At 39.7% G+C, this 24,774-nt stretch overlaps 1 protein-coding gene across 1 annotated transcript in view; it reads left to right on the top strand.

Annotated features, from left to right (window-relative positions):
* The window catches only part of Sema3e (semaphorin 3E), a 118,485-nt gene that overhangs the window by 89,175 nt on the left and 4,536 nt on the right, over positions 1-24,774 (top strand). Inside the window, exons 13-16 of the mRNA XM_036181873.1 lie at positions 2,758-2,799; positions 3,008-3,174; positions 8,367-8,434; positions 10,550-10,689. Of these exons, the coding sequence (XP_036037766.1) occupies positions 2,758-2,799; positions 3,008-3,174; positions 8,367-8,434; positions 10,550-10,689 (417 nt within the window). The remainder of the gene's footprint in view (positions 1-2,757; positions 2,800-3,007; positions 3,175-8,366; positions 8,435-10,549; positions 10,690-24,774) is intronic.

Genomic DNA, 24,774 nt, shown 5'->3' on the forward strand with positions numbered 1-24,774 from the left:
ACATCAAACCTAAAGACTCCCTTAGCATCACCAAACCATGGTTCATCAATATCAACAGGTAAACATAATTCTAGCATGACTATTACAATGCACAATTACAACTCTTACAAATTTACATCCAAAAGCAAACTCTCAATAGAACTATTTACACTTTACAAACTTTAGCAAACATTCAAAAGCAATTTCTTAACAGAACTATTTAAATTTTCCTCTAACAAGACAGACGGTACATGAATCATGAGTCACCACAGTTAAAATTGTAGGTGAAATCAAAACTGTTCCACTTCTGAAGCTTAAAGTTCAAAGTCAGTTTTGACACCAGTTTTAAAGTTCAACTGACAGCCCAAGATCAGAGCCTGACTCATCAGCTGCCCTGAAGTCTTTGTATAACTGTCAGAGTCATAATGACTCTTAGGCAAACAGTTCCAAATATGAGGAGCCCCATATCCAAATATGTTGCAGCTCTCCTGAATTTGGCAACTCAACTCTGTTCAAAATAGCATCTGTGTAGCCTCACTCTCAGCCACAGAGGCACTTTCAGTTAGCTTTCCCCTAGGCAAAAATTGTTCCAGGACAAAAGCTGCTAGCTCCACAATAGCTGGCTAGTACAGAGTCCTCTCAAAAGCGAGCTTCTTATAGCCAGCAAATAGAAACTACAAGGCTTTGGGCTCCTGGCATTCACAGTTCTGGTCTATCTGTGCCTCCCATAACCAGCACATCTGCCAAGGACTCCTGCATCCTGAAGCTAAAGGGCTTTCAACTGCCTCATGCCACACGGGCTTTAGGTTCCTCCCACTGCTACAAGCCATGGCCAAATGCTGCCAACTGCACAGTTCCACTTCACTCTGCCACTGGGAGCTCAGCCTGAGCTCCAGCATGTCTCACTTGGGTGTTGTGTCAGCCATCAGTTTCCCCTGGGTCCACAGCACTACCTCTGCCGCTGTTCCACCCTAGGGGGATGCTGCCCTGCTCGGCTCTCCATCTGCACCCTATTGGGCTTCTCTTGCTAAGTTCTGGCTGCAGGGGACTCTGGCTTGGGTCCAAAATCTCTGCTGCACTCTCTAAGCTGTTTGCCAGAAGCCATTCAATACTCCCACAGCATCTCTGCTCTGCTCCTCACAATGGTTTCTTCTCAGCAGAAAGTTTGCAGAATCCTGCTGCTTGTGCTGGCTCACTCAGCACCTGTTACTCTATGATACCCCACAAGCCTCAGCTGCTGAGGCCTGGCTGGGACAGCCCCCACTCCTGCTGCTGCTTTCTACATCCCAGGTCCCATCTGTGCTTGGGAAAAAACTACTCTTACCCTAAGTGACTTTCTTATTAAACCTTCACCATATCCCTAGAGCTAAAGCTTAGATTCTCTAAACTTCACCAAATTTTTTTTTTTACAACTTTAGAGAAAAACAAAGAAACATAGACAGAGACAGAGACAGATACTTTCTGCAGCCTAACTTTAACTACTCTGCTTTATATTTAAAATGTTACTCCTAAAGAATAGGATACCACTGCCTCAGCTTAATTCATTAATTCATAACCAGACATGTTCCCCTGCTTCATGATGCCCCCTTTCTCTCTTATCTTTTGTACTTAATTCCCACATTCTGGCACCATCTGTGGGAGGCCAGCTCCTACCTTTTGAGGGATTCTTATGAGAGAAGGATAAGAAAATACTAGATAGAAAGAGAGACCTAGTTGACAAGAAGGAAGACAGAAACACAGAATAGCTTCAGGAGGGCCTGGATCAATACCCAACAGCCTTTTCCATTTATTCAAAAGGATTTTTTTATAACAACACCAAGGCGTGGGGCAAAAGACCTCCCCCTTGCAAAATCAAAGCATACCACACAGCCAAGTGTAGACCCTTCCAAACACATGATAACCATGCCCATAGTCAAATCACCCCTTTATGCAGCCCTGCTGGATAAAGCAAGATCAGATTCTCAGACCCTGAATAAGTTCTCACTAGGAAACCTCTGTGGGTCTTCACACAGTCCTCCACCTCCACACATGCACTATGCCACAAGGACACACATTCAATAAATAATCTGAAAAGTAACTTAAAAACTATCATAATAATCAATACTTTAAAAAATAATTCCTCAACGGGTAGCTATTCCCTGAGTGAGTTCTATCTGCCTGATGTTTCTCTGCTTATAGGATTAATTTAGAGTGTTTTGTGTGCTCATTAAAGAGGGTCAACTATCAAGCAAAACTGCTAACCTAACCCAAAGGCTCCTGGTACTGTACCATGCTTTGTCCTTCCTCTACCATAATTCTAAGAAAATTGGGTTTTTCATCGTGGTCAAGCATTGTACAGTGACTCACTATGGTCATTCCTATTGGAGACAATACAGGCTTGAGTTCAAATAATTAAAAAACATAGTTTACTAGGAGTAACAAATATTCTAAAATGTAGTTAATTTCCTTCTAGTGGTTTAAATACTTTAGTAAAAAATCTGCTTTATTATTTTAAAGATATAAAGGTTTATGAATTACAAGTATTATTCAAAACAATACTACTTATTCCAGAGACAAAGACTAGGTCAATTGGGTTACCCATTGTCCCCTGTATGTGCAATTTTCCCTCTTCATTAGAAAATAATTAAGAAGTGTGTTTTAATTGAATTGGATTTACATGTTGACTTACTAGACCAAAAGATGTAGGCTGCAAGCATAGAACCACTCATAACTACTTGACTTCTTGTTAAGCAGCTGTTCTGATATTTACTAAAAAGAAAACATTTTGATTCATTTCAGGATCCAGTTCCTATCATTTCCATGGAAATCTCTTCAAAGAGAGTAAGTTGCTTGCATGCCTGGATCTTTTCTGTTTGTTGGTTGAAACCAAAGCATTCAAGGATGTTAGCACAGGATTTATAGATGGAAAGCCCATTGTTCATTATTTTATATTATCACTATATATTTTTTTTAATTTTATATTATCATGGGCACTATGTTAGTGAATTCTGCAAATTCACCTCTGCTAACAGCCTCTTGCTCCCTGCAGCAACAGCTCTACATCGGATCACCCTCAGCTGTGGCTCAGGTCAGATTCCATCACTGCGACATGTATGGCAGTGCCTGTGCCGACTGCTGCCTGGCTCGAGACCCTTACTGTGCCTGGGATGGCATATCCTGCTCCAGGTACTACCCAACAGGTGCACATGCAAAAAGGTATGTCATCGTGGTGGGAAATTTTCCATTGTTCAGAAAAGCTATCATTTGGGGGGGTCTTTTATTTTTTTCCTTTTTGTGCCCATTCAATGAAAATAAGGTGTTATCAACAAATTTCCCTAGTTATCTTCTGATCATAAATATAAGCATTCACAACTTGAAATTTTTCTGCAAATCCCTGTGATGCATTATCATGTACACTGACCAGAGCTGAACTGGTTGGTGTACTTTTTTTGGACTTTTGGTTTTTATTGCACTTTGCATTAAATCTCCCCCTCCTTTAATTTTTTTCCCTGCAAGACATAATGAAGTTCAGATAAACTTAAAATGTGGAAATGGCAAGTCACCACACTTGAAGGATTCAGACTCAAAAAGAAAATAAATAAATAAATCCTAGAACACATCCTGTAGTTTCCCATGTCCTTGCCAGCAGATGGTCTTCATTTGTGTCATTTTTAAAGTGAATATTTTAACTCCTAGGCAAATGCATGGCCTGTGTAATTAATGAAATGTGTGATTTAATTCAGCACAAATGAAAGGTACCAAGAGACCTCTGAACTCTTATGTCTATAGCTCTATGAAATCATTGCCATTTGCAAGGGAAAGTAAACCCAAGCTGTCTTTAAACAGAGGATTAGGCTCACAAAACACTTTGAAGGATATTTTTCCACTCAAGCTATGTGAGATTGTATACATTTTAGGGCAATAAATAGGAAAAGAATCTTATATAATAAGCAGGGTGTTGTTTTTTTTTTCTCACAAGGAATACATAAAGCAATGCACAGAACTATCTAAAATTCCCTCAGAAAAGATGTTTGTATGAATTCCAATTATTCCAATTTAATTTTGGGTTATTTTTCCCAAATATATTTTTGAATCAAATTGAATCTAAATCAGTTAGGATCACACAAAATCTCCCTCCCCCTCCCACTTTCTCTCTCTCACATGCAAACACAAAAGCCTTCATTAATTCAAAACTTTCATTAATTTCACTCTAGCAAATTAACATTCTAAAAAGGGATTAAAGACGGGATATAATAAGCCAAAGATGGAGTGAGTCTTTCAGAGTTCCATACCAACTACATGGAACAAGTGAGCAAATCATTTCATTTTTCTACAAATGTTTATTGGTATTCAAACCCATTCTTGAAGAATATAGCTGTAGTTATTTTAATGCTGAGGAAGGTGTTTTCACCTACATGCATACTGTACTAAAAGCTTGGGGTGTGAAGACCTTTGTCTACAGGAAACTAAGGCCTCGGGTGGAGAGTAGAACAGGAAACAGTGCTGGCGGCAGCTCATTTCTGAGCACTTTAGGTACTTGAGCAAGCGCAGTGTGCATAATGCCCTATTGCGTTCTGCAGCTGAGCATCACTGTGACAGCAGTTGAGGGAGGCTCCAGTTGGTGAAGGTGATTAATGGTGCAAAGGCATACAGGGACCAGGAGGGGCCATGCCACTTCCTGGCTCAGGAGTGAATGCAAGAATGGGAGCTCATCGGAAGGGATTTTTTAAAGATGTAATATAGTGGGCTTTAAATTTTTGCTGAAATTTAATTTTAACTCACATGTAGAGACTTATGAGCTATACCAGGATCCTGCCACATATGTATATACTGTGTAGCAAATAAATCAAGGTAAATACACTTATCTCATCAAAGATTTATCCTTTCTTTAAACTTTTGAAATCAAGATGTGTACCAATAGACAAAGACCATCAAATGTTTCTCCACACTCCTTTATCATCATTTCTAGTCATGTCACAAAAGGACATTTTATAGATATAAGGCTTACTGATGTATTGTCATTAGCCATTACAAAAATGTTTTCAAATTTTGCACGAAACACTTATGAGTTGCGTGATATTATACTTGACTAGCAGGCTTTTTATCAGGCACACAACAACAATGCTGATTTAACTAAGCAATTTCCAGAGCTAGTATTTCTTCATTTGTTGTGTATCTTTTTTGTGAATTTGATTTTTTCTCCTTTTTTTATTTATTATATTTGTGTTTTAATTTTACACATCAGCCATGGGTTCCCCTGTCCTCCACCTTCCTGCCCCACCCCTGCCCTCTCCCCAGCCCGTTCCCTGCATTCCCATCTCTTCCAGGAACAAGACTCCCCTGGGGACTCATTTAAACCTGGTGGATTCAGCACAGGCAGGTCCAGTCCCCTCCTTCCAGGCTGAGCAAAGTGTCCCTGTGTAAGCCCCAGGTTCCAAACAGCCAGCTCATGCACTGAGGACAGGTCCATGTTCCATTGCCTGGGTGCCTCCCAAGCAGATCAAGCTATTGAATTGTCTCACTTATCCAGAGGGCCTGATCCACCTGGGGGCTCCACAGCCTCTGGCTCATAATTCATGTGCTTCCATTTGTTTGGCTATTTGTCCCTGCACTTCTCCAATCTTGGTGTCAACAATTCACACTCCCACAGTCCTTCCTCTTTCCTGACAATTGGACTCCTGGAGCTCCACCTGGGGCCTGGCCGAGGATCTCTGCATCCACTTCCATCAGTTATTGGATGAGAGTTCCAAGATGACTGTTAGGGTGTTTGGCCATCTGATCACCAAACCAGGTCAGATCAGGCTTTCTCTCGACCATTGCCAGCAGTCTACAGAGGATATATCATTGTGCATTTCATGGGACCTCTCCAGCACTCTGCCGATTCCTGTTCTCATGTGGCCTTCACTTATCATGGTCTGTTATTCCTTGTTCTCCTTTTCTGTTCTTGATCCAGCTGGGTTCCCCCGCTCCCCCAAGTTCTCCCTTCCTCAAACCTTGCCCCTCACCACTCCCACTGTCATCCAGGCTGCTCATGTAGATCCCATCCACCTCTCCATCACTGGGCAATCCCCATATCACTCCCAGGATTCTGTTTTCCAGGTAGCCTCCCTGGAGTTGTGTAGCAGTCTAGTCATCTTTGTTTTATATCTAGTATCCTCCTATGAGTGAGTACATACCATGTTTGTCCTTCTGAGTCTGGGTTACCTCACTCAGGATGATTTTTTCTAGATCCATCCATTTGCCTGCAAACCTCATGATGTCATTGTTTTTCTCTGCTGAGTATGTTGTGCATCTTTTAAAAGTATACATCCACAAAGTTGAAGGTGGGGTGTTTCTGTGTCCTGGAAGTCAGCTCCCCAAAACCACACTGAAATGTATTATTAATTATAAATGCTCAGCTGATAGCTTAGGCTTGTTATTTACTAGCTCTTACAATGTTAATTAACCCATATTTCTATCTATTTTCTACCACGTGGCCGAGTACCTTATCTCATTACAGCAATTTCATCTTCTCCTTCTCTGCATCTCCTCAGGACTACTTCACTCCATCCTTCTTCTTCCCAGTATTCTCTCTATCTGCAAGTCCTGCCTAAACGATACCTATTCAAATATCAGACAGTCAGCTCTTTTATTGACCAAGGAGAATAATACATGTTTACAGTGTACAAAGATAGTTCCACAGCACAAACTTGATGATTTTTCAAAAGAGGTTAAAATAGTAATTTAGAAAAATTAGGAAAATGTACAAAATAACGTAATAATGGCTTGAAGCCATGCTTACAAATGAATTAACTCAGTTCAGGGTACTAGAGATCTTTCACCATGTCAAATTTTTTCAGCCATTATCACTCCTGGAGGAAAAGCTCTGGGGTAAGTTCCAGCACATGGAGAGGAAATAGTTTGCTTTTATAGGGATCATTTCTGCCTCAGACCTGAAGAGAAGCCGGAATAAAAAAAAAAAAAAAAAAAACTGGTCATTTACATAAACATTTTTTTTCCTCTCACAGAGTGAAAATGAGTCAGTGGGGGAAAGACTGTAATTCAGTCTGGCCACTTCTTCAAAATGACCTTCCAAAATACACCATAACCCACACAGCTGGCTCTCCTCTCCTCCTGGCTCTCCTTTTGTCTATTTCCAATGTCCTCTTTACACATTTCTAAGAAGTAAGGAATATAAGAAAAATATTCGGCCTTCACGAGGGCAAGCTTCTTTGATCCAGTGTTCTTGTCCTGATCATAACACATGTTTTACTTACTGCTGAAATAAAGGACAACAACATTGGTGTACTATAAGAGGAACTGAAAGCTTGCTGGAAGATGTAACCTTTTTATAAATGCATGTTTCTAATTATTATGAATAAAGTTTTGAACTGTTTATGTGCCTTTCAAGTTGCTTATCTAGAATGATCTAGAATGCTGTTTCTATTATCTTCATATGGCTAGTATAACAATTCCAATAAAACATCATCTCTGCAACATGAAAACTATTTCTTCCTTTACTTTTTTTGATCCCTGCTCCCTTGTCCAGCATATGTGGAGCTTGAGAATAAAGCAATCTTCACCTAGGGTGGAATCCACTCTGGCAGTTGAGGTGACTCCTCAACTGTTATATAGCAACTAGCTGTCCTCACTAGACGAGAACAGAGCGTGGTAACCCCCACCTTTGCCTTTACTATAAGTTTCTGTTCAGTCTAGCTCAGAGCAATGATTCTCATGGGAAGTTCTAACCCTAATTTTGTAAAATTTTGCATCTTTTGGTAAGGTTCTCTAATCCATTTAAAGCAAAAGGAAGTACTATTCTGTATGTAGCACATAACCCTGAAATTTGATTGATAGCATCCTTTCCTCTTGCTTGTTCTGTGTGAGAAATACTCTCACCCCCTGATTAACGTTCCACTGTCATTTTTAAAGACAGTGAAGAGACTTAAGAAGAACAACAATGAAAACTTGAGAATCTAGTAAGTTAAAATATTTGGATTCACATATCTTTTTCCTCATTGCACTTCATTATGTGTAAGGGTTTTGTTAAATTTTCTACTCAAATAAATATTTCCTATTGTTCTTGACTATGCACTGCACACCACTTGTCATCCCTTTACAGACTAGAAGTTTCTTGTTGAACTAAAGGTTTAACAAATTGTAAAGAGAAATTTATTACATTATTATTTGAAGATCTGGAATTTAAACTTACATAAACATTTAAAGAACAGTTTTATATAGATCTTTTAACCATTGAGACTACTCTCTGGAAATAAGAAAAGTGTAAAGCTTGCATTTTGTGCTACTTTTATATAACAGATGATTTTTTCCAACAACAGAATTTTGCTGGAATCTTTAGTGTGGTTGGCTGTATTTTAAAATCTAGGAAATTGAAATCTCATAATCTCCTAATATTTTTTTTCTTATAGGCGGTTCCGCAGGCAGGATGTCCGGCATGGTAATGCTGCCCAGCAGTGCTTTGGACAACAGTTTGTTGGTAATCCTTAGAAAAATTGATTGTTATGATTTTCCCAATGCATGCTGAAGATGGACTGCACATTTCTTTAAATGTGTCATCTTCCTGGAACATTGTCCTGGATGTATTTGTTTTTCTCCCATATGTTTAAAATGAGATGTATGGTAAATGACAAGACTAGCAAAGCTGGTTTCAGATAGCATCACTAACATAATCTGATGTTAGCCATCAAGGCTTATTGTTCTTTGTCATTTCTCTTTGAGGGGGCCTACCACACAGCTCCCAAATAAACCACACATGAAGTCTTATTCTTACTTATGAGTGCTTGACCTTAGCTTGGCTTGTTTCATGCCAGCTTTCCTTAACTTTACATTATCCCATCTACCTTTTGCTTTTGGGGTTTTTCTTACTTCTGTAACTCTTACTCTTATTCTGTGGCTTGCTGTGTAGTTGGGTGGTTGGCCCCTGGAGTCCTCCTCTTTCTCTGTCTACTTTTATATAGTCTTTCTCCCTGCCAGTCCTGCCTATACTTTCTCCTGCCTTACTATTGACCATTCAGTTCTTTATTAGACAATGAGATGTTTTAGACAGGCTCAGTAACACAGCTTCACAGAGTTAGACAAAAGCAACATAAAAGTAACATACCTTTGTAGCTGGAGTTTTCTCCAGTCTTGCTCAGGCCCAAGTAAACACACAGAGACTTATATTGCCTATAAACTGTATGACCATGGCAGGCTTCTTGATATCTAGTTCTTATATCTTAAATTAACCCATTTCTATTAATCTATAAGTTGCCACATTGTTTGTGGCTTACCGGTGCTTTACATCTTGCTTCTCATGGCGGCAGCAGCTGGCAGCATCTCCTGACTCAGCCTTCCACTTCCCAGAATCCTCTTCTCTGCTTATCCCTCCTATACTATACTTCCTGACTGGCTACTGGCCAATCAGCATTTTATATATCAATCAATCAGACCAACACATTCACAGCATACAGAAAGACATCCCCAGCACACCTTAAAAAAGTATTATACAACAAAGGCTAAGAAACGTTAAGACCACCAGTAGTTGGTGGCAGTGACTTCCAGGACGTAACTCTTTATCTCAAATTTATTTTTCCCCTTTTGTTTGTTTGTTTGCTTTGTGTGTGTGTGTGTGTGTGTGTGTGTGTTTCTGTGTGCTTTGAGACAGGGTTTCTCTGTATAGCCCTGGCTTTCCTAGAACCTGCTCTATAGACCAGTCTGGTCTTGAACTCATAGTTCCTCCTGACTCTGTCTTCAGAGTGCTGGGATTAAAGGCATGTGCCACCACTGCCAGCTCAAATTTATTTTTATTATGTATGATTTAATATATCATCTCAATTACTAAGGTTTAGAACAGACGAAAACTGTCCCCTCTTCTGCTACAACAGAATGATTTTAGAACTGATATTAGCTATCTTTAAATTTAGGCAAAAACAGAAAAGTCAAAAAAATGGGGGAAAAAATGACCTTTTGGGTTGTGTCACAATGGACGATGACGAAGCTGTGTTTTGTTATTGGGGTCTCTGAGAAGCAGCAGGGTGATGAATGCCATCGTGGAAAGTCAACAGAGGATAGATAATCCTACTGTCAGAACTTGTAGCCCAGAGTTTTTTGTTGTTGTTTTGGTTTGTTTGTTTGTTTTATTTCTTTTTAGATCCAATCAAAGTTTGGATTCAGTGCAGGAATGCTAGATACTGGGAGTACTGGCAAGACAAAGTGTGCTTTTAATCATAGGAAGTTTATAGATCAGTTTTCGAAGTGAGGGCAAAAAGTCTTGGGAATATCAGCTGATGCTTTCTTTGAACATGCGCTGCTCACACCTTGCCCCAGCCTTACCAGAGGACAGTGCCACTGAGTTGATCTCTGTCCTAAGCCCCATATTTTGAAACCAAGTTCCCAGGGTCCGCCTCCTATCCCACTTCATTGTCTTCTTGCCTTTTAATCCCCAAGCTTTCCTATGGCGTTCTAAATAATTAGTTTAAATGACTGTGCAGAATGTAGCAACCAGGAAAGAGTTATTTGCATCGCTGTGGGGTTTGAATACAATTACAAGACAAAAAACATTTAGCAATAACTTTCCAGCCTGGAGACTGATGCTGTCGTCCTTCTCTTGTAGGAGACGCTTTGGACAGGACTGAGGAGAGGCTGGCTTACGGCATAGAGAGCAACAGCACTCTGCTGGAGTGCACCCCACGGTCCTTACAAGCAAAAGTCATCTGGTTTGTTCAAAAAGGACGTGATATGAGAAGAGAAGAGGTAACGCATGGCTACCCATTCGCACTTGGTGTCTTACCTAGAGCGTGTGAGCAGAAAATACATGAATGGGTGTTTAAAATGAAACCACATGGAGCTAAATATGTCTTACAGTTTCTGGAACATAAAACACCCAAACATGGTTATGTGGGCTTGAAATCCCAATGCTGGGAGGGGAGGGAGGTGATCTCTGGGGCTTAGGATCCAGCCAGTCTAGCCTGCTCGCCAGTCTCCAGGCAAGTGAAGGTACCTGTCTCAAAAACACACCATGAAGGACAAGAAACCAGGTTGTCTTCTGGCCTGTATATGCACTCATACCGATGTGCATGTTGACACACATACACACCCAAATTTTTAAAAATCAGTTTTCTTTTTAAAGTATTATTTATATGCAATAAAATTTTATAATATAAACATATATTTATAAACCTATTTATATTTCAAAAGATTATTTTATATAAGCATATGAACTGATATTTTAAATTATGGAGATTGATATTTCATGTATTTCCTGCTGAAACTTCTTACAGCTTCACGATATATGCCATGGCAAAATCTTAAACTATATCCATCAAAGCAGTATTACTGAGAAATAGCAAAGTCATTAACATATAAGAATAACATTAATCAAATTTAAGACACTGACATAGGGTTCTAATCAACTGGGAACAAAGGCAAACCTCAACATTCTCCGCATTTGGAGGAGCTTTGGAGATTGAATTTGTGAGGTCACTTAAGGATTAGGAGGCCTTTCTACTTTGAGAGACAGAGAGGCAGCATTAAAGCAGGTTTGGAATGGCCTAGAGGCCACTGTAGGAAAGGAAAGGAGAGATGAGGGAGTGGCTGTGTCCAGGACGTAGAGCCTTGGGAGGGGAGATCATGGATGCTTATTAAAGGATTCCAGTTCTGTTTTCACAAGTGGAACGATAATGCAGCAAGAACACTATTCAAAGCAGCAGGAAGATCTTGCTGAACATAGTACAGATGGCCTTTGTTAATAGGAGAAGTTTTCAAGTTGGGTAAGTGACAGGGTACCTACAGCCCTGCCTGGTGCAGAGGAGAGCTGTGTGTGTCTGATAGATGATCAGTAGAAAAGACTACTTCATTTTTTTCACTGGAGATTAAATCTGTCCCTGAAGTCAAAATTACCAATTCCCCAAAAATACTTCTATTTAGACTTTGGTGAAAGTAAAAATCTAAAAGGATTAGTCTGTAGTCACATGGTACACTTGAGAGATGATGGAATTGTATAAATCCTGGGTCCTTGAATATTCATTAGATAAGAAAGCTTGTACAGGTTCAAGCCAGATGGAGTACCAGCACTGAGAATAGGAAGTGGACACAGAGCCACTCCTAACCAAGAAGCTGCTAGCAATCGGAAACTATGTGCAAATGGAAAGCCGGTTTTCTCCAATGGAGTACCACTGGGTAGATCAACCTAGGCAGGCATCTGGCTGGGGTGAGTTAGCCAACACAAAACCAAATCCAGGTTTCTTGTTTTATTTATTTTGTTTTGGCTTTTTTTGTTTTGTTTTGGTGTTTTGAAACAAGATTTCTTTGTGTAGCCCTAGCTGTGCTGGAACTCACTCTGTAGACCAACCTGGCCTGGAACTCAGAGATCTGCCTGCCTCTGCTTCCTGAGTGCTGGGATTAAAGGCCTGAGCCACTACACCCAGCTCTGTTTTGGCATTTTGCCTTGCTTTGTTTTATTTAATTGATTTTTAAAATATATTTGGTGTTATTTCTCTTTTTTTTAGAGACAAGAAAGGAGCAGGGGTAGGGAGAGAGAAGAGAGGAATAGAGTTGAGTGGTTAAGAAGGTGGGGAAAGACCTGGTGAGGGGAAAACATGATCAAAATATACTGTATCATAAAAAGTTCAAATCAGAAAAAAGGAAAGAGCTTTACCACACTAAAGCTTAGGGATAATATGGCGGTTTATGAGGAAAGCAGAGCTTTCCTAAGTTTTCATGGCAACATAACAGCAAAGCTAATGCAACATACCACACTCACTTAAGCTGTTTATTTATTTCCAGTGCGTTTCCACTTCTCAAATGTGACATGAAATGGCTTTTTAAATTCCACTGTGACACTTGGCAGGAGGGGACCTGGGAATAGTCCACAGTCACTGCAGTCTCGGGCTTCAGAAGACAGAAATGATTCTTCCATGAGTAGGCTTCTTCACGCAGTGAGCTCCACTTCTCATTTGGAACTGACAGCAGATGAGACTACCTCATCTGAAGTCATTCTGACACGGGGCATCCATCAGTGCTCAGCTCTGAGCTCCTTTCCCACCGTGCTGCTTCTGCCTCCCTTCTTGCCAACTGCATCCTAATTTCACTGACTGATATGGCTACTGACGTACGGGATTTTGAATTTACTCTCTGTATGAAAATCATGGCATAGTCAAATTGTTAATGGTTTCAATAGACACAGCAATACATGCATTTAATTATTCATAAGCTAAAGCAAGAGAAAATTGCTGAGTGCATCAGAGGTGGATGTATATATTCTATACTGAAGCAGAATGACTTAGAAGGCCCTGAGTTCCATTCCACATTCATTTTCATTCATTATCATTTCTGTGTCTCATTTACTTTGAGACCTACAGTAATCATCTTGCCACATGTAGATATAATGAAGGATGTTTAATTCTACTTAGCAAATTCTTAGCTCCTTTGAAGATGTTGTGCATAGTACTCTAGGCAGTAACAGTCAAAATTTATTCCTCACTTCATAAACTGTAAGAAGTTTGTCAGACCATAGGGTATAAACCTCTCCCTTCCATTAAACTGAAATCTTTGATTCTAGGAATTCTGCCTTTTTCAAGTATCTATATGTACCTGCTACACTAAATCTTGTGGTGTTTTACCACAGATGGCGTGTTTATATGGAGAAAATATCTGATCATATTATTCTCCTGGATTGCCATACAACATCTAAAACCTTGTTTGGCTGTCTTCTAAACCCTGGGTACTGGCAGTTCTCTCTACTTTACATCTTAGAGTTTCCTGTTTCCTTAAATACACCATGTGGAAACAATCGCTACTCATTTTATTAGATCTGTAAATATTTATTAAAATATGCTATTCTTTGTACTTCATAAGACATTTTCCATAGTTAAGTATGTTTTTTAACAGTTGCTATAGGCATATTAAATATTGAGTGAAACCGTTAAATATAGTGGTTGCTAGACATAACATTGTCATATGCTGAGTGAGGACAAGAGCCCTGGAGTTCTTTCGATAGAAGTTCCTTACTGTAAACCTACTGCACACAGGACTATGCTAGGTGCCTCCCTGGTTACTGCTAGATCTCTCAACAAAGCAGTGGATGTGGTTATTCTCTTCTTGCATACAGAAAGTAAAGTTGAGAAGGTTAGAGCCCATGTACAGCCAGTGACAAACCCAGTGTTTAAACTCAGGAATCCCTGACCTGATGTTAGTTTATAGTCATCCATTGTCTCAGTATCAAGGACTGTATAGTCTATTACAACCATTCTAAAACATAGTTTTATAATCAAAATAATTGAAACCCAGAATGTGTAATAACTCACACCTAATAAAATAAACTCAGGACCAGGCCTTGTTCTACTAAATGTTCTGAAAAATGAGAAAATCTTCTGAAATCAGAATAAAACACACTTTTAAATGCTTAGGGGTGAAGAGCAAGAAGACAGCTCATAGGAGGAGTTCAGGCATTGGCGCCTGCCAGTGTAATCCTTACATACACTCAAGCAGGCTCCTTCAGCTTAGGAGACGAAGCCATATTATTCATTTTCAAGTATCTAAGAGGCTTGCCATAATTTGAATCTGCCCCAGTCTGAGCTCTGATACCAGGAATCATTGCTATACAGTATATGCAGTAATGTGTTTTCATTCTTGGTGTCTTTCAGTAAAAGAGAGCCCCTGCATTACCATAAAACTGCTGTCCTCTGAGCCTGTGTGTTTTTCACTATCCTAAGCATTTGTTTCCATTAATATTTTTAACCCCTGCATTTTCCATTAATATTTTTAAGTCTGGTGATGAGCCCTTGTAGGAAACAACAACAACAACACAAACCTCTGAAGCACAGAGAGATGGGTACTTCTGTAAGAGCTCGTGGACTGTCAAGTTACTCTGGTTTAAGTATAGTCTGGGGCCAGTTTGGGAGGGAATGGGGCAGAGGACAGTGCCACCTCCCTTTGCATAGTTATCTGAATGAACAATTAAGAATGAATGGGAGCTAAAATTATGAAGAAAGGAAAACCATACATGCTAGAGAAAATTAGGTGACAGCTTCCCAAAGAAACAGGAAACAGGTGGTGATTATAGCTGTCATTCATTCAGTGCTTGTTGTGGGCCCTGTGCTGTTCTAAGGATTTTAGACACAGTAACCAACATAAAACTTCCAACATTTCTCTGAGAAAGTCAGCATTACTTCGTACATCATGGAGATGAAATTAAGTTGCTACTACTTTTAGAGTAGAATAGCTTAAGTTATTAGAGGCAGAAACACTGGACTGGGATATGGTTAAGCCTAGGAGAAGAAATTGGGTAGGATATGGGAATCAGGGACATCGTTTGCAAATGCAGAAAACTCACACTCAGTTTCTAGCTCTGACAGTATAGTGGGGTGGCTGGGGAAGAAGCCATCAGGGTTAGGGTTAGGCACACATCTGTGGTGAATGAGAAACAGTCGGTGCAGTGAGCTCTACCAAAAGCTGAGATAAGAGAGAGGGAGGAATTAGGAGACAAGGCTAACCATGAGTTTTAGTTTGTTTCTTTTGAAATATGTGGCTTGGCTCTGTTTATAGTTGAAAGGAAGTAGCCAGTGGGGGGGGGGGGTGCAGCTAACTGGTGAAGCGAGATAAAGAACATGTGTGAGAGAAACTGATCCCAGAGAAAAGAGACAAGCTGGGTTCTAAAATAGGCAAAGACTGGGCTGGTGAGATGGCTCCACCATTAAGGCTAGGCTCCCAACCAAAAAGACAGAAGCAAAGATGTCTCTTCCTCTGAATGGGGGACGAACAATAGTTGATTTAAGTGGATAGTGTGATTTCATCCACAGATGAAGGCTAGCTGTTCCGATGGTCTGCTGTCATTGATTAAATTTGGTGGACACATATGTTTTTGCATACCATTTTTGTTTAAGACAACAGACCAAACTTGAAAAGGATGTAAATTGTTATTTTCTTCTAGTTGAAAAAAAAATTCTATGAGGAAATCCAAATCACCACTATTCCCTAGTTTATTGATTTCTAATTCCTACAATTTTTATAAGACCCCCCAAATAATTGCAAAATTTCAATCCTAACATTATTAGGCAAAATGTATTTCTTGTTAAAATATTTACCTGTATAATTGAAATATTGTCTTTCTCTGAAATGCATAAACATTATATTTAGAATTCAGTAAATGGGGGATATTTTAACATGCATTATTCACCAAGATTTATATGTTCATTAATTCAGGAATAGTGATAGCAGAGACCATAATTCATAAGGAACCAAGTATTGACTACATAGCTCTTTATGGAAAAAATGTTCTGGTCCTAGATTTAAAGGCTTGATGAAAACTCTGATAGACTGAAACCTTACCCAACAAGTATCATTGTGAAAGGTACTCTTGTATTTTGAAGAAAAAGACCTATTAGAAAAAACCATTTCTTCACTGTCTGGTGAGCCCTGTGTCACCGTAACGGAGTCTTACTAGAACTAAGGAACAGTGTGAACAACTTGTTTGAAGTGCCATCTTTCGGACTTTGCTCTTGATTCATAAAATGTCCTAATGATACTGTAAGGAGATTGGCTTTCAATAGTGAGTTGAACTGTCATAAATTTATTGGGGGAAGTTTGGACGCATTCTGAAGACCAACTACATAAACCTATCATTCTCATCCCAGTTTAGTATATAGCAGAAAAGCAAACACTTGGTCCGTAAGATCAATGCAATATTTGATACAATTTATCTTTTGGTGACCATAGATGAAGTGTTTCCCTGCTCTTCTTATGGATCTTACCATTGTGAATTTTCAGTTTAAATGGTAATATATGTTAGTATGTTTTGGAAATAGTCTGACTTCAATATAGCTTATTGTGAACATTGTGTCAACATTAAATAATACACAAATGTGTCTTTATTATGTAAATTTCAAGAGAAAGCACAAAATGATACCAGCCCCCAATCTCCAATTGTGCCTTACTCCCAATATCATCCCTAAAGCAAAGCCACTAAGCCATGCAAATTCATCAAAGTCACTTCAGTCCCACTGAGAAATGTAATAGTCATGCTTACCAGCAGTCAGCCTCTCCTTCCACCTGTGTAAAGAGTTCAATGCTCCTGTATTGAATGTATACAGCCAGACCTGTAAAATGGCTGTTCCCATGAGGACAGGGACACTGTATACAGCCAGACCTGTAAAATGGCTGTTCCCATGAGGACAGGGACACTGTATACAGCCAGACCTGTAAAATGGCTGTTCCCATGAGGACAGGGACACGGTATACAGCCAGACCTGTAGAGATGGCTGCTCCCATGAGGACACTGTATACAGCCAGATCTGTAGAGATGGCTGCTCCCATGAGGACAGGGACACTGTATACAGCCAGACCTGTAAGATGGCTGTTCCTATGAGGACAGCGACACTGTATACAGCCAGACCTGTAGAGATGGCTGCTCCTGTGAGGACACTGTATACAGCCAGACCTGTGGAGATGGCTGTTCCCATGAGGACAGGGACACTGTATACAGCCAGACCTGTAGAGATGGCTGCTCCCATGAGGACACTGTATACAGCCAGACCTGTAGAGATGGCTGCTCCCATGAGGACACTGTATACAGCCAGACCTGTGGAGATGGCTGCTCCCATGAGGACACTGTATACAGCCAGACCTGTAGAGATGGCTGCTCCTGTGAGGACACTGTATACAGCCAGACCTGTGGAGATGGCTGCTCCCATGAGGACACTGTATACAGCCAGACCTGTGGAGATGGCTGCTCCCATGAGGACACTGTATACAGCCAGACCTGTGGAGATGGCTGCTCCCATGAGGACAGGGACACAAGTTCCACCTTTGATATTGAAGTCATGTCATTGAAAGGAGAAACAGTTTCGGAGTAAGACTCCATTCTTTGTCTCCCATCTTGTTTGCTAAGTGACTCATTCTTCTGACCTTCATCAGTGCTGACCAAGGACAAGAAATATCCAGGATCGATGGCACCCAGAAGCCTGTACCTCTGTCTTTACACAAGTGCATGGAACGTGTGGGGTTCATTTCCACATCAGGGTTTGTTTTTCTTGTTTTCACAACACAAAGTGCATGAATTATTGCCCCATTTGAAACATTTGTTTAGTAATTTTGATGTTTCCTTTTTAGCCCATTAAAAATGTTCATCATTTTAAAACTAATAATGTTTGCAGTCAGTAAACATTAGGAACTTGTTTTAATGAAAAAAGAAAACTTCATAATATCAAATGTCCCAACTCTTTTCTGGTTCAGACATAATTAGTCATTTAGCTTGCTTACTTTGATGAAAGGGTAAAAGATTCCACACAATTCCCATTCTATGAATGGAGAATGGATTCTCTTAAGAATAGAAATGAGAATTCTAGAAATAGAGTTCATCCGAGAGCCTTGGATGAATCTCTTTTCTGTTAATTTTCCACGATAACACTGAGAATCCTTGGGCATAAACTATATCATCCTGTATCTGTGGAAGCAGGGGGCATACATGTGTTTTCTACCTCTGAGATCAGTATGTTTCAGGATTTTGATGAAACCAGCTAACATGGCCATGCAGCAGGCCTTCGGCAGACATGTGAACTGCAAAGTGTACCAATTCCCTTCATTTTCTGACTACTCTATTCAAGAACATGGCTCACATGGTCTAGAAAAGGAAACCTGTGTGGAGATAAGCCTGCAGAGAGCTGCACATGTGAACATGTAGTTTGAGCTCCATAGAACTGCTTCTGTTGGGCTGCACTTGGGCATTTCACCTTCACCTGCACTGAGATAATGGCTTTAAAGAATTCTATGTGTTTTTCTTCAGCATTTTCTGACGTCTGTCATTTCATGAGATATGGGGAAGGGAAGATCTCCACAGGACTTAGTACCAGGGAAGATAAAATTGCCCGAAGGATAATTCTCAGAGTATGTAAAGACATCCTGAACCTTAGAACTGCTCATATGTTCCTTGTTCTTTTGGCCATTAGGAACCCCATGTTAAACTCACTTCTATGACAGTTGTATAGTTCCCGGTGCTGAGCTTTTTGTTGTTGTTGTTGTTTTTGGTTTGGTTTGGTTTGGTTGCTTGAAAAGAGTGAGCATTTCTATGTGTGAACTTTCACCTTTCTCGTCTTAGTTTTCCTCTATTCTGACAGTCTTGTCTCTGGACAGTTAATGACATCCCTTTAAGACTTACTTCAATCAGGGTGTCCAAGTGCCTATGTTCCCATGTTATGTATGAACAGAGCTCAGAAATGAATTTAGTTCATTTGTTTGCCAAAGCAAACCACTGATTACAAAAAAAAAAAAAAAAAATCCAAAAACACAGAGATTTTTTTCCTTGTTTCTCTCGTTTTATTTTGTTGTCTTTGATTCCTGATTTTTACTTCAGTTAGATAATTTAGTTAATCCTGCTTAACTATTGACAGATGGCTGTGATTTCCTGCAAAATTTCTCTTGTTTGGTTTTATAGTTCCTGGACCACCTTTCTCCACACCCTTACCTTCTTGCCAGTATATCTTGTAAAATGATTGGAAGGAGTATAATTCTGCATTTGCATTATAAACAGCTATTTGATATCTTGGGCATGAAGGACTCTAAAAGTAAAACCATTGATGCATTTGTCTTATTCTTATTTCTTTGAAAACTCTGCACCATGATTTATACCGTATCCTTGATATGATGGATCTTTCACCCTGGTGGAGAGCTAACACCTTGTAAGGGCACAGCCATTGTAACTTCTGTTTATTTAATAACAATCACCTCTGCAAATAACCCCAGTAGACCCAAGTGTGAGCTTCTGCATGACAGGCTGTCAGCATTGTTCACTTCTGTGACTATTGCAAGCTTGCTCTCAGAATTCCTGTACCACATGCACTCTGGAGCACTGAGGGTTCCTGATTCCACAATCTCACCAATACTTGAAATGATCTGTTTCTCTAATATTTCTCTCTGTCTTATGACATAATATAACATCTTTAAAATGCAATTATTTCTCTTTGTTTACTTCATTTTATGCTTTTTTTGAGATAGGGTTTCTTTGTATAGTCCTGGTTTTCCTGGAATTCATTCTGTAGACCAGGCTGGCCTTAAACTCAGAGATCCTCCTGCAGATGCTTCCTGAGAGCTGGGACTAAAGGTGAGTCCCATCCCCATCCCAAAATGTGCATTTCTAAAATCCCAAGTAAGGTTAAATGTGAACTTGAGTACTTATTAAACACTTGAGTTTCTCCTTTGAATTGCCTGTTTCTGTGAATTTTCTTATTTTCCTTATGTAGACTTGGCTTATTTGCACATTCTAAATAGCAATCAATTCTAATACAGATATCTCAAATTTCCCCTTCATATGTTGGAGTTTTCAAATTATTTGTTATAATCATCATATGTAGTTAGATTTTTCTTTGGACTGCAAGCTCACAAATAACATGGAGACCTCTTATTAATTATGGAAACTCAGCCTTAGCTTAGGCTTGTCCCACTAGCTCTTATAACTTAAATTAACCCATTTATTTTAATCTATGTTCTGTCTTGTTGCTTGTTACCTCATCTCTCTGTACCACTCATGCTTCCTCTGCCTCTGGCTGGCAACTCCCTTCATGTCTCCTTGGCATATTTCCTGCACCTAGATTCATTTTCTACTTCCTTTCTCTCTGCCTGGAAGTCCTGCCTATACTGCCTGCCTAGCTATTGGCTGTTCAGCTCTTTATTAAACCTGTCACAATAATATATCTTCACACAGTATACAGATATCCTACAATTATCATCACATTCGTGTGTGTGTGTGTGTGTGTGTGTGTGTGTGTGTGTGTGCGGCTATGTGTATGTATATGTCTGTGTGTGTGCCTGTCCACATTGCGTGGTGTATGATGAGTTTGTGTGAGTGAGACCATGTGTGTAGTAGTCAGAAGACAACTTTTGAGAGTCATTTCTCTCTTTTTACCCTGGATGGCAGCAATCACACTAAGGCCACCAATCTTGGATGGTAAGCAATTTTATGCTGAGCTGTTTTACCCATCTTGGATGCCGTGTGTGTGTGTGTGTTGGTTTTTTTGGTTTTTCAAGATAGGGTTTCTCTGTGTAGCTTTGCGTCTTTCCTGGGACTCACTCTGTAGCCTAGGCTGGCCTGGAACTCATGGACATCTACCTGCCTCTGCCTCCTGAGTGCTGGGATTAAAAGCATGCACCACCACCACACGGCAAATTCGAATTCTTAATCCTGATGACTTTCAGTGTCTTCTTATGTTAGGCAAAAACTTTCCTTTTTCATATCTGTTCCCTGTGTAGTGCAAAACTTCCACAGAGGCAACAATAAGCAGTTCACTCTCTAGTTATCAACCATCTCTGTCATACAACAGGTTATATTAGGACATGATTTAGTAGGAAAATATTTACTTTTATCTTTTCAGATACTTTTTTGTTAGTCAATCATTGTTTATATCAAACACAGGTGAGATAAAATAATAGACTGTCTTTATTTTTGACTAAATTGATTTTGTTACTAGATGTATTCTGCATCAAACCAATTCAAGGCCCATGTCTGTCCCTTTCCAGTGCAAAACATGGGATCACATATCTAGTACATATGAGTGCCACTGCTTCTTCTTGACCAACTCCCAGATGTGCACAGTTCTTGCTTCAATCTTGCTTTTTTATTTGATATCATGATACATCCTGAATCAATCCTAACGGTGAAGAATAGTCAAACCAATTTCAGTAAGAATTCTGTGTTTCTATAGATTGCCCAGGAGAGTGTACCATCTTCTTGACCACAAAAATCTGGACTGCAGACAAAAGGCACAGTTGTAGAAAATTATCCTGTAATCAAGATTTGATGCTGGAGGTAGCCAACATAACTAATGTGGAAAGATTAAATCCTGGAAAGAATGCAAATACAAGTTTCTAAGTAATTTTTACTTTTAGATGTCCATCATCCATAGAAGCACATTCAATTTTTAAGGCCCTCTAGTCTACATAATGGATACTGGGACTTATTTCTGAGGATAAAATATGAATCCACTGTAACCAGGAAGGGCAAACAAAATTATGAGACTGTATCTGTTATGCAAATAACTGATATAGAACAATTCCCATGGTAACTGTCATGTTTTTGTGATGTTCTGGATTTCATTCATTCATTCATTCATTTCATTCATTTTGGATTCTGGATTTCACATGCCTATAATGTGGTGCTTCTCAAACTTGATTTTCTGATTATGAATAAAATACTACTTTATATATCATATATCAAAATTAAACAGAAGTACACCCCTAGTTCCATTGAACATAGGGTTAGATTTCACTTTATTTTTCATAAATATCCAAATAGATGCTAGACAATTTTGTATTTCCTCATGTGTCATTCCCTTTCATGGGAAACACTAGGAAGACAGCAGATAATGCTCACTGTAGGTGTTTGAGGGTGCATGGTTTGAATGAATAAAGGAAAGAAGGAAGGAAGGAGGGAAGGAAGGAAGGAAAGCCAAAGGAAATTACTGTCATATATGTGCACAGAACATTGCATGTGCTCAAGTGTAGAGAGGAGATGAAGAGGAAAAATGATGGTAAGAAAGGAGAGGTGTTGTGTTACAGGACAGGTGGTGGCCTGGTGTATGCAATTCCATCGGTCTGTTGGGGTGGGGTTTTACAAGACCTAGAAAATCCTCCTAGACAATGAAGAGAGCAAGAGTCCCAAGATGCTGTTAAGGAGAATCCGATAGAAGGGATAGAGAGAAAGGGGAGTTGGGGGAGTCTGCTGTGAGGCCGTCTCAGAGAGATAAGTGTGGGATAAGACAGCAATAAAACCAGTGAGGGCAAAGCATGGTTGTCAGGGTTACCACTGCAGAAATGCTGATGAGGGTTGTGATGGATTGTCGATAAGGATAGACAGATAGGTGATAGACTGATCGATCGATTGATAATGGATAAATATAGAAGATAAATAGATGATAGATAGATAGATAGATAGATAGATAGATAGATGATGGATATGTAGACAGATATAAATATTCATCAGTAGAGGGTAAGAGTGCTGAATAATTATGTAATTATCAGAACTGGGAAAGGTAGCAAATGAAAGGGGCTGCTTGAATGGAAAATTAGTGAATCAAAGTTGTAAAAGAATAATATAAATCTTAGCATTAATTAAATTAACATAAAGACAATGGAGTATCCATGTATAAAATGTACCATTTTAGGGAATCTGGCTGATACAAAGAAATAGAAAGGTCATAAGTACATGGAAATACTCATCTGACATCTGACAAAGACAGAAAAGAGAACTGGAGACAATCAGGGCAGGATAATAGCACACACACACACACACACACACACACACACACACACACACACTACAGAAATGCTTGAGGAGAAAGGCCCATCTGCAACCAATGCAATGTTGTAAAAATAATGGAGGCTGTCTTTGGGTTGGTATCATCAAGGAGTCCCAAAGTCACGGGCTGAGACAGATGTGCATTGAAGGGCAGACTCACAGTTGAACCAAGGCTGAGTCCATGTCTAGTATAGGAGTAGGGACAGTAGACAGCTCGACTAAGTCCCTTTAGAGTTCATTGGCTCTTTGTTGGATGTTTGGAATTTATGTTCTGTAGTTTTAAAAATATGTTCTAGATACTAACCTCCTGTCTCAATTATATATAAAATGTGTCAGTAGGCAGGGTCAGTGCTGAGAATGTTCTCATCACTAGCTGTCATGCTAACAAGTCTATTCATAGGCAGAGAAGCCGCCTTTGGCCTCATTGGAGCCCTTGAGTTAATGGCAGCTACATCCTCCCACCAGAGCCCCGTCCTGCCTAATGAAGAGAATCAGGGATGAAAACTGTATGGAGCCTTTTTGTCTCAACTGCTTCTCTCTGAAGCTTCTAATTTGCTATACATAACTAGAAAAAACTACCAAGTGGAAGCCTCAGAACTTAAAATTTCCTAAGTATGCAGGGTGTAATTTCTGATTAAAGAACCAACACCGTGTTGTCCTTGCATGAGTGACCCAGTTTTCACTCAGGAGTCATCAGATATGTCTTCTGCCATGCCACTCCGGTCAAGGCTGGGAAGAACAGAGGCCAGTAGCCCTGCTAGGACCTTCTACTAGGCCACAAATGGTCACGATTACAGTGATTGCAGCCTCTGCAACTTGTTTGAATCAGCAATGGTGAAACAGCTTTGAGCTGGTGTTATCATGGGGAAGTCTTCTGGAATGCTCTGAATTGTCCATCTACCATTATCATAAAATCACAGACATCAGAGAAACACGTCTTACCTGGGAGTATCCATGCATGTGGACAACATGGTGGAGTAGAGACCATGTAACTGCACACAATAATCACAGCAGTCTCAAGTCACTAGATGATTCCCACTTTTAGGAAGGAAGGAAGGAAGGCAGGAAGTAAACACAAAGGCCTTCAGTCACTGACTTAATAGCCATGCCAGTATTGGAAGCTAGTTCTGTCCAATATCAAATAAAATACTCATTAAATACAGGTATTGATGACCAAGTATGAGCTACCCATCAAAATCCTTCCTGTGACCTTGTTTTCTGAATTATGTATATATCTATTTATAGAAATAACATGTGTAATTAAATATGTCCAAAGCATAAAAAGGAGTTATTTGGTCATTAAGCATATCTTGAAACTTACCCTAAACTATAGATTTCTTTAATGGAATTTGGATTTCGTTTGTTTGCTTTTAATAGTTGTTAATAAACAGTCTTATAGGAATGCAGTGTTGCTCACTGAACTATTTCAGTAGGCCGTTTAGAAGAGACAGTGACAGAATCCCAGCATATAAACAGAGAGCCCTTCTGAATATTCAGTCACGATGATGGGAGCACAGAACCCCACAGAGGACCTGGGAGACGTTATTGGCTGACAT

The sequence above is a fragment of the Onychomys torridus genome, chromosome 3, assembly GCF_903995425.1.
Source record: "Onychomys torridus chromosome 3, mOncTor1.1, whole genome shotgun sequence".
NCBI lineage: Eukaryota > Metazoa > Chordata > Mammalia > Rodentia > Cricetidae > Onychomys > Onychomys torridus.